The sequence below is a fragment of the Sinohyriopsis cumingii genome, chromosome 19 (genome assembly GCF_028554795.1).
Source record: "Sinohyriopsis cumingii isolate HCF-2022 chromosome 19, ASM2855479v2, whole genome shotgun sequence".
NCBI classification, from domain to species: domain Eukaryota; kingdom Metazoa; phylum Mollusca; class Bivalvia; order Unionida; family Unionidae; genus Sinohyriopsis; species Sinohyriopsis cumingii.
Window position 1 is genome coordinate 71,082,365 of NC_142979.1, and position 11,726 is coordinate 71,094,090.

The 11,726-nt window shown below is 37.2% G+C and overlaps 1 protein-coding gene across 1 annotated transcript; it reads right to left on the minus strand.

Moving 5' to 3' along the window:
* Positions 1–146: 146 nt before the first annotated feature.
* LOC149775929 (uncharacterized) lies at positions 147–9,434 on the minus strand. The gene is made up of 4 exons (XM_089943541.1): positions 9,350–9,434; positions 8,845–9,141; positions 8,036–8,592; positions 147–260 (listed from the first exon to the last, which is right to left on the minus strand). Exons 1-4 carry the CDS (start codon positions 9,432–9,434, stop codon positions 147–149), a joined length of 1,053 nt encoding a protein of 350 aa, XP_089799667.1.
* Positions 9,435–11,726: the final 2,292 nt, after the last annotated feature.

Genomic DNA, 11,726 nt, shown 5'->3' on the forward strand with positions numbered 1-11,726 from the left:
CCTGTCTGCTTCATAGTACTCAGTGGCACTAATGAACCAACTTTCCATCGTCTTGTTATCCTGTCCTGTTTAGTAACTGTACAGAAATATGTAGACTCATCCGGAAGAGTAGGCACGATGCAAGCCAAGCTGTGAAACAAGAACATTCAGTCGTGCCACCTTTTCCGCATGACCCTGAGGCATTTAGAAGCAATGCTGCCATACCTATAATACCGAATCGACTTGAACACTGTGTGTCCTACTAGAGCCTGCTGCTTCAGCTAGAAACAGATAATTGTAATCGATATAATCAAGTAAGGGAGGCGGGAGGCCATAATTGCACTTTTAAGTCATCCTGACAGAAATATGGTACCTGAATTAGGACAGGTTTAATCTAAACGAGGAAAAGTAATTTGGGTTTGAATCCACATACACACACAACTCATACATTATAAGCGAGGTCTAGACAGGTGCAACTGTCGGTGATTCTAACAGTAATTTATTAGCTCAAAGATGTTTTAAAAAACGGGTTGTAATATGTAAAACATTCAAAATTGCGTCATAGGTTTTTATTAGAAAGCAGTCCAAAATGAAAATATCATTTCATTTCACATTAGATCACTGAACGGTCTTGTTAAGTATTAACGCTGTTGAGAATGTTATAAAATGTTATTTCTGTATAGAATGTATTTAATTGTTACCTTTATTTTTTTAAGGGATAGCATCATCTTGTTCATTGATAATAATTTCAGGTTTGATTGGAAATTTAATCTAGCACACTAGTTCAGTCCGTATCAGCTGTTATTTTGTAAGGTCATGGTCATCTGACGTAGCATATGGGACTGACTAAAATTGAACAAGAATGTTGTAAATGAACTAAATGTGTTGAAACCATCAGTAGCCATTGCCTAAGATGTAAATAATGAAGTTTCTGAATAAACGTAACTGTGATAAATAGTCAATATGTTCTTGTGATTATGTACAGGTTATTATTAAGGCGTGATGTGAAAGGATAGTACGCGCTACTAAAATTGGAATGCATTTTTGATGGAATAAGTTGATTTGACGAAAGAAAGGACGAAATAAGAAATATAAGAATTACATGATGATGGTTGGGTATTTATCGATGTGGACATTTTGCCTAAATCGCTCACAAAGCTAATATAAAGTCTTATTAAGTAAATTATACCCTATAAAAATTATATAACATCTACATCAAGCCATCAAAGGCTTGTAGTTCAATAGAGAATGACTATATGTTTAGAATGTTTACTTTGAACTATTGATCAAGGCAGGTAACTGCGAACCTTACTGGAGTCGATTCATTGTGTTGAAATATTTTCAAATTTATGCCTGTATACAAAAGATATTGTAACTACCCGTGCACTTGTTCCATATGTAAGGTGTAGTGTTCATACAGAGGAAAACTAAACATTTACAAATCAGAGGATAGCGGAAATTATATGCCTGTTATGAATGTAAACCTCGATAAAACACAATCTCAAACGGTTCCTTCGATGTATGTACAGATGTGTGACTGTACTTGATCATCAGAATATATAAACATGAAATAGGATATATGGTAAGTTTTATAATATATATATATATATATATATATATAGAGAGAGAGAGAGAGAGAGAGAGAGAGAGAGAGCGTCTTTACTAATATATTTTTTAATGGATCTTGGTCATATTGAATAATATTCGGTTATGAAATCTATGTAAAGCATCATACAAACTGTTTCTCAAAACTTCTCTTAACAAGGTGTGTCATCCATGGTCGCTTAATCGAATACTGTATTAATTAATATACGTAACGTTTGCCGCTCTGTGTATGCTGATTTGCTTGTAAACCTCACGTGGAAGCAAAGTAACGTCACAATTTCATAAAAATAAAGCATAATGCAAGTAATTGCATTACCAATTTCAAAAGAATTTAGAATCACTTACATTGACGGGATTCTAAACACGTGCTGTCGTCTAAATGTGGTTTTACCTTTCCATAACTAGTGGTGGGGTGGTGGTGCACTTTTGAGACAACTAGTATTCAATGACTTTAGGAGAATGAACAGTCTGGACTATTTGTAAGTAGAGCACTATGGAAATTCAACATATGGAATATTATGAAGCAGTCTATAAATGTATCATTAACTGTGGGGCACTCAATGGTCCTATGGAACTTTGAACATTAGATTGGTAGTTAACAAACAAAATATATCTAGGTGTGTGAATGTGGTAAGTATAGAAATTTCATGACTAACACTTATTCTTAGAAAAATACAGACAGAAAACAAACTTTACGTAGATACCATTACACGTACCATCACAGAGAAATCAAGGAAGTAACGGGTGGGTGGGTCGGGGTTAGTGAGTATATACAAACATACCAAAAGCCATTCCATTACACATTCGTACGATCACAGATACACCAAGAGAAATAGGCAATGGTCACTTATTTTGTTTACATACATACATACATACATACATACATACCCAAGAGGAAAGGGAATTAAAATATTCAAACATATATACTATTACATACACAGACAAAAGGACGGAAGGTGGTTTTAAATTTTGCATGTAAGACAGCCAATACAATTGCTGACAAACACGGTCCACAGATGTTGATCGCATTGATGGAAACGCAAGTCTCATATATCGTTTTCGATCACACATTAACAACGATCTGACAGAAAGAAGACAATCTTAGTTTTGGGAACACGTTATACACCAAGTATCTAGTCTACTTTTTGTTGTTTTGGTTATATGGTCATGATACGGGTGACGCTGAGTTTAACTCATGACAGCATTTAATAGTCGACGAAGTTGCAATCCAAGAATCGAAACGTGGTGAATAATTTTCTCAACATCACTTTACCTTATTTAATGCAAGGTTTTCCCCACTTTGCGTGTTCTTCGGTCAAGATGATGTTTGTATTGTTGGGCCGTAGTCTTTCTTTGTCACACAAATAACGTTATAAACGAATACATGTGAAGAGGCTTGGCTGCATAAAACTAATCTTGAAGTTCGGACCTCTGATACGAAGAAATGTGTGGAGACGAAGAGTGAAGAGGTGTGGATTGTGTTAACAAATCTTTGCCTCTGTTAAGCATAAAAAAGGTCCTTTTCAAAGCCAGCCCGTATTTTACAAGCAGTGTACTCATTTTGTCATAATATTGTGTGTGTTGTGTTTTGTGTTTATTATGTGTATGTGTTTGTTTTTGTCTGTATTCAAGGCAAACTATAAACCTGTTTGCTTCACTTGGTCTGTGTGATTGTATGTAGGCGTATATGCCATCACCCTTTTGCTATCTGTGATTGTATGTATGAATCAAAAAACAATCTCGTATCCCTTGCGTATGTGTCATGGTATGGTTGTGGGATTGTATGGATGCATTTATGTCAGTGTGTATGCATCAAAACTATATATGAAACACTTTGTATGGTCTCTTTTGGTATCAATCAGATGGTGCGGTTATGTAATAAGATTGTATGTCTGTAAGAAGGAAACAAACTAAGAACCTATCTCAGTTGATTTGCCCGTGTTACGTTATCTAAGTGATGTTTGTCTCTAAGAACAAGTATACGTCGTCAATATCTGCCCTTCATACTTTATATCACACTCTTACACATACGTTTCTTGGTCTGTTTATTTGTTTATTTGTTTCTTTATTTACTACCATCCTGTTTTGGATTACATTTCCACTGAACCCCAAGTGACCCAGTTAAAATTGACCAGAGAGTAATGTTTCTCTTAGGGCTCCATAATGTAATATGGGCTCCTAAGTTCCCTTTATACCTAATTTTTTAAGAGTGAACTATGATTGACAGCATTGTTGTAAACAAAAATCATAATACAGTTGTAAATAAGCATTCTGCGATAAACTAAATTTTAATTTGTCATCTTCTTTGTAGAAAGATCGAAGAATTTTTCAGAATGGTTATTGTATTAAGGTCTTCAGGTGTAAGATACCGACATTGTTTAATCTTTAATGTACACACGTGCGTATGTCGCGCAACTATTCCTGCAATATTTTAGATAGGTTTTCAAACATGGGGATATCATTATTATGTACATTTAAGTTGTATTTGCTAGTCTGTGTTCTCCATGATCACAGGATTTGTATAATTGTATTTTGGACTTGACCTTGTCCAAAACCAGTTGACTATATATTTGCCTAGGGACATTGATGTTTTCATTTTGTAAACAAATAATACAAAGTTAATATATCTCTAGAAGTGTGGGTTAAATATTAAGATGACTATCAATAAATGTAAACATATTTATTTGGGTCTGGGTCTTAGGGTATTGGAATTCTCCCATGAAGAGCCTGTTGTATTTGTTTTCCATATTCCTTATTATAGTTTTAGTAAAAGATTTTATGTTTTCAACTTAGTATTTTCTAGAAATGAGCTTTGAACCTAACACCCTGATTTTGTCTTTATTTTTATATAATCTTATTTACTTGAAATATTATTTATTCTTGATATAACATCTTTAGCAGAATCTTTCTTATTGTCGTGTATATATTTTCATTTGAGTGGACTTCTTGATTCAAATTAATAATGTTCAATCAATAATATTATTGGACAAAAACTTTAATTTAGAATTATAGTTAATTCAAGCAAGAACACCGTAGATTATATTATTCTTATTCATCAAAATAATGTTGACTCATCGTCACACTTCAATCCGTTATATGCGGGAAGTCGCGGGATCGATGCCCGGTCGAGTCATAACAAAGACTTACCAAAATGGTACTAACTGCTGCCTCGCTTGGCGCTCAGCATTAAGAGGTTAGTGTTAGGACTGGTCGGCTTGGTGTCAGCGGCGTGATGCCCCAGTGCTAGACATCACTATAAACTGTCACACTGCAGACATCGTAGCGATATGACTGAAAAATTGTTAAAGCTACGTTAAAAATCTAAATCACACACACATACACACACACAATCCATTGGCACATTACCACTTTTTTGAGACTACAGACAAGTCACCGCTTTCAATTTGGAATTTAATTGGAATAACACTGGAATTTCATTAGAATTTAATCCGTTTGGACTGTTGATAGAACTTTTTGGACTATGGGGGATGGGGTATTTTACACTACTGTAAATTCTTTTTAAGTTTTCACTTTGTATTTTAGGAATATAAATTGTTTGCTGAATTTTACAAAACAATGTTGGATTTTGCTCTTTTCTATTACTTTGGTTATGACCACAGAGTTGTAACAATAATTTATATCGATTTTCTTATCTTTACTACAGTCTTTAAATTTTGAATCATTTTCCTGCAGCTGAGGTCCAGAGATGGAAATTGAAACACGTAGCATGCGTGTGAGAGGGTAAGAGTTGAAAAATAACTAATATTAAAAAAATCGTTGAGACTTGACAAAAGCTGCAGATTTGTTCTGGGTTTTGGGGTATTTTTATGCTAGTTTTCTTCCTCTGCTTCTAATTCTTCTTATTGTTATTATTATTATTATTATTATTATTATTTATATCAGCAGCCATGTTGGAGAAGTGGGCCCTGGTTTTGTTAATTGTTGGTGTACCTACCGTCGTCTTTATGACCTATTTCCTACTCGATTTCTGTTTATATCGCTGGAAAAAGAAGTTGGCACGTGAACAAAAATTAATGTGGTATCGCTCGCCTGATGCTCCTCGTTTGGATATACCGCGTATACGGATAGCGAATGAATGTCTACGCCCGTCATACTTAAACAACTCAGCAATAGAAAATGGTACGTTTAATAATTCTTTCCTATCAGACGAAGAACAAGGACAAGACCGACACTCTGGCAAATTCTCTGATACAACGGAACATGATGAAGAACCGAACTTAACATATTCTGATGTACTGTTTGGAAAACAAGAAGTGCGAACGGAGGCAGATATAAAGAAAGTAAGAAACATGCGCTGTATCAAAATAGAATTGAAGGCGAAATCTAAACTTATGACTTGATTTATGTCAATCCGCTTGCACTAAAGATCATGGACTCTAAAAACAGATATTTGCTTTAAACCTTCTAGAAACAGTATCCCCCTTTTATATCCAATCCAATGAGGAATTCGATGGATCTCAGAGCTACAGTTTCGGGCATTAAGCGTTCGAGCGATTAGGAGATTAGGTGCAGCAAGTTCAATGGTAAAAACGACAAGATAGACAAAAGGAAGTTTTCTTCTGATCCTAATCAACGTGAACATTCTTTCACTGGATCTTTGGAGTGTTTGATAGAATTAATTTCGATTTAGTGCCAAATGTCTTTCCAGTCTTGACTTGAATTGTGAGAATCCACGATGTTGCAAAGAAATGCACTGAAAAGTCTTGAACAGTTCTGGGCTTATTGGAAGCGAAGTACTTTGTTTATCTGTAGTCAGCCAATTCAAGGCCGGATATAATTTAACAAAGTACACGAATTTCAAAGATTGCAAAGGAAATGTCAAACTATTATAACAGATATTCTTTATATTCAGATGTAATGTTTGTGTCTTGTAAACGAAATGCTCTCAGATTTAATTATTATAATTTTTGATGAATATTGGAATGTAAGAAAATCCGGTTACCTTACAGGGGGACAGAGTTTATCACATTCCGAACATTTTCTGTGACTAGTAAAACGTTAAAGGTGTGTTATGAAATGAATCGACAAATTTTCCTTATATTTAAACTAAAAACAAATCAGCCGTGGTTCCGTTAAGATGCAACATATTGTGAAGTACATGTGATTTAAAATGAATTTAAGGGTTAAGGAGGAACTGGAATATGTGTTCATCCCTTATTGTAATGCAAATTAGAAATGTGTGATTCAATTACTGCATGCATGTACGATGCCTTGTTAATGGTTACTTAAGAATCTTCTTATACCGAGCAACCTTTACACAGTAGCAATAGACGGAAAAATCATCATCATTACGCTGAAAAAATTAATAGATAGTATTGGACCGTTCTGTAATAGTGAACTAGTCAAACCGGTTTACATATCTTCATACACCTTTATGGGAAGACTTTGAGAAGACATAAATTTATATAATGTTCTCAACAGTTAAAGCAATACACCCTATAATAAATATACTAAAGCATCCCTTAAACACATTTAAATTTCTAAATCATAAAGAACACACTCGAACACGAGATTTCATCTTAAACTTTAATAAGAGAATGAGAAAATTTAAAACAAATAAGTATCTCAAAATGTTTAACAGTGACTCTTTCGTTTGAAGGAATATAACATAACTTGTATGTTTTAAAAGTTATTTCGCTTAAAATAAGTATAGACCACATACTCTTCGACCCGCGACCTCTCGCATCCTAGGCGGATGCTCTAGCCACTAGGCCACCTGATCAGTCCTCTAAATCTCTAGAAATGGTTATAATGTAATGGTAGTGATTCATCGATACTCCAACTAATTTCACAGAAATCAAGGGAAACATTCTGCCAGTCATATTTCCTTGAGAACTGCCATACCCAAATTCAAATGATAGTTGCTTCCATAGATTGAAATACCCGTGTGTGTTATTGGGCTATTACAAACATGCATTATCATGGTCAAATATTAAAGGTTTATAAAGTTTTCAAGAGTTTCTTCACTTCCCTAAGATTAGCAGTTAAATATTGTTTTTGTTTGATTGACTTCGCTTGCGAAGATTTAAGAAGGGGGATGCCCACGTCTAATGCACGCGTACTGGTGGCTGACGAGCCAAATACGTGACAGGCACGACCGTCCACAGAGGCTTCAGCGGAATATATGGGTTGCGGTGGGTGCTGCCGATGATTCCCGTTTTTTCTTCGCCATCGTTTTTCCTCCAAGCTGGTCCGTCTGTTCTGTTCAAAAGTGGCAGCGGCCCGGTGAACGTGTACGTCGCCAGCTTTCAAGGTCAGCATCTTGTGATGCTAATTGGCGGTGATCGATGCTACAGGTGGTGTGGGTCTTTTGCACGGAGTCTTTATATCTCTTTTGAGGTGACCCTCTATCACGGTTGCCAGTGGACAGCTCACCATACAGTGCGATCTTTGGCAGGCGATGATCCTCCATCCTGGACACGTGCCCTGCCAAGCGTAGCTGTGTCTTCAAGAGCGTGGCCTCAACGCTGGTAATCCCTGCTTGTTTGAGGACCTCAGTGTTGGTGATGTAGTCACTCCAGTGGATGTTGAAGATGGTGGGAAGGCAGCGCTGATGTAAGCGTTCAAAGAGGCGGAGATGGCGGTTGTAGGTGACCCAGGATTCGGCGCCATAAAGGTGGGTGGTCAGTACGACAGCCCTGAAGACGCTGATCTTTGTACCTCTCTTGAGACTGGCGTTGTACCAAACTCGTTTATAGAGTCTGCCGAAGGCGCTGTTTGCCTTGGCCAGTGTGTTGTCTTTTTCTTTGTCGATCTTGGCATTAGAGGATATCACACAGCCCAGGTAGGTAAACTGAAGGACTACATTCAGCTCTGTCTGGTCATTGAAGATGCTTGGTGGCCAGTGCTCTTCCTTTGGAGCAGGCTGATGAAGTACCTCAGTTTTCTTTAGGCTGACCTCAAGACCAAAGAGCTGGCAAGCTTCTGCAAAGCAGGATGTTACGCGCCGTAAGGCGGCCTCTGTGTGGGAAAGGAGGGTGGCGGCATCTGCAAAGAAAAGTTCTCTAATCCGTTTTTACATGTTCTTGGTGTGGGCCTGAAGTCACCTTAAGTTGAAGAGGTTTCCATCAGTACGAAATTGGATATAGATGCCATCTTCGTCTTCAAGGTCTTTTGTCGCTTTTTGGAGCATAATGCTGAAGAAGACTGAGAACAGTATGGGGGCTAAAACTCAGCCCTGTTTCACACAATTTACAATGGGGAAGGACTGTGAAAGGTCGTTATTGTTTCTGACTTGACCAATCTGGTCTTCATGCAGTTGGATGCCCATTGTAAGAAACTTTAGTGAACAGCCGAGCTTTTCAAGGATTTTCCACAGTCCAATTCTGCTCATCGTGTCAAATGCGTTCGTGAGGTCCACAAATGTGATGTACAGTCCTTTGTTTTGTTCTCGACATTTCTCCTGGATCTGTCTCAGGACGAGCACCATGTCAGTTGTGCCCCTATTGGCTCTGAAGTCACATTGTCTATCTGGAGCATGTTCTTCTGCAATGATGGGCAACATTATTGTCAGCAACACTCTGGCAAGGATTTTGCCTGCAATGGAGAGCAGAGTAATCCCAAGGTAGTTTGAGCAGTCAGACCCCCCTCCCCTCCCCCCCCCCCCCGTTTTTGTTCAAGGTGATGATGACTGCATCTTGGAGGTCTTGTGGAAGTTTCCCTCGCTCCCAGCAGCAAACGAAGAACTCGTGTAGTTTGGTGTGCAAAGCTGGGCCTCCCCTCTTCCATATGTCTGGTGGGATACCATCTTTTCCTGCAGCCTTTCTAGTCTTCAGCTTTTCTATGGCTTTTACAGTCTCTTGCAGTGTGGGTACCTCATCGAGTTCCATCTTTGGTGGCTTTTGTGTGATGCGATCAATAGCTGCCTCCTGGACAGTACGGCTAGTCTGAAGAGTGTGTGGAAGTGCTCTGACCAGCGGTTCAGGATAGATTCTCTGTCAGTGAGCAGCACTTGGCCATATGCATTCCGTAGGAACCTCTATATTTGGAAGGAATGACCATACACTGCTTTCAACGTTTCGTAGAACCCCTTGTAGTCACCAGTGGGGTATAGGGTGCACTGGATAGAGGTAGTACCTTTGTTGTCTATCAGTCAAATATATAGTGAAGTTATCTAACTTAAAAACTTACATTATAATTATCTAGCTTATATAAATTACAAATGTGACATTTAAATTCTGTAAATTTAAAAAATCAAAATAGTGAAAATTATACTGACATTTTCTAATTTAAAACAACCGAATAATAAAATTATGCATAGTTTACTTGTATGCACACCTAAACAGTTGACGGATATTTGTGTAAACAACTGGACTTTCAGGGTAGTAGTAAAGATGACTTAATGTTATTTATAGTTATTTAAAACAGTTGTTGTTCTAGGGTTTAACGCCATTTTTCAGTACAAGATAGGCTATACATGGCGGCCAGTATAACTGGTGGAGGAAGAACCCTGGAAAACCCAGGGAAGAACCACCGACCCACTAGAAGCTACTGGCAGGCTTTCCCACGTACCCAAGCTAGCCGAGCCTTGGACTCGAACCCACGCAGACAGAGGTGAGATGGCAGTGATCCGAAACGGCTAGCGCTTTAGACCACTCGGACACACGGGGCCCTATTTAAAACAGTGTATACCATTCAAGAAAATAATTTACACTTGAGAAATTGTCTTCAGGCGTTATCAATAAGCTAACAGAGCATCCGCCAACACCGGTACCTTTCATACTGTGGCATTTGGGGGTCGATCCCCGGCTGAGTCATACCAATAACTTACAAAAATTGTACTAACAGTGACTCGCCTAGCATTAAGAGGTTAGTGTTAGGACTGGTCGGCCTGGTGTCAGGATAATGTGACTATGTGGGACAAATGCTACATGTCTGCGGCACGATGTCCCAGTGCTAGATATCACTATTAACTGTCACACTGCAGACAACGTAGCGATATGACTGAAAAATCGTTAAAGCTACGTTAAAAATCAAAATCACACACACACACACACGCACACGTTTACCTGATTTCAGATTTTTGTCAAATGTTTCCAACATCGTTTCTAATTCAAACACAGATACTTCTTATACCGATTTACCATTTGCTGCTTAATAATGGGAACTTTGTTTCCATTAATTTATATACAATTGTTTTGTCAAATCATTGCAGATAGACCTTGCAAACTTGACAAGACCTTCGGGTTGTACCGTACATTTGGCGAAATATAAAAAACAAGTGTATCTGCTATATCAAAAGCATAATTTTTGGGTTTCTATCTGGCGATACTCTTTGATTAATCTTGATATCAGGATTAATAGATTAATGTTGCTTATTAATTGAATGTAACGGGTAAATTTGCATCTATGAAAAAAATTAAAGGATATCATCTTTACTGTTTGAAATCCACTCTTCAGCATTTTACTTCTCTTGTATGTTATATCTATTTAAATTATTTTGTAAACAAATCATAAATATTGGTATTATAAATTGTAAACATTTATGTACAAATTATTTATTTTCTAAAACAAGCCAGTTCGACTTCTACTGATATTTAACTTTACAGAAAAAAAAAGGATATCAGCGTTGTGAAAACAAGCTGTGAATATTACTGAAATAGCGATTACTCATGAATGGTACAAACCGAATTAAGAAAATAACTGATGGTGAAACTGTAGACATATCAGTATTTTCATTATTTGCTTTTGTAGAAACTATCTTAGTGAACATGACTCTAAATATGATTTCCTTTCGCGATTTCTTAGGTTTAAAGAATAGCAATGCGATATTACCTGGCTATATTTAAACATAGTGTATGGAGCAAAGCTATATGCCTGTATAACTAAGAAATAAATGAACAGTGGAGACATACACAAAAATGCAGTCAGCCTCTATCTCTCTCTCTCTCTCTCTCTCTCTCTCTCCGTAGAATCCACGGCTATAATATGTTTAATGCTTCAAAATATATGCAACTTGCTTCTATCATAATATGTTCATAATTGTTTGTACGGTAGAGAATATTGTGGTTTCCAAACCTGTATAAACGTCATGTCCAAGAATAATAAAGCTATTTACAAAATACCGTTGGCATCTTTTGTAAATGTTTTAGTGCATTTTGTCGGCAGTAGCCACAATCTAA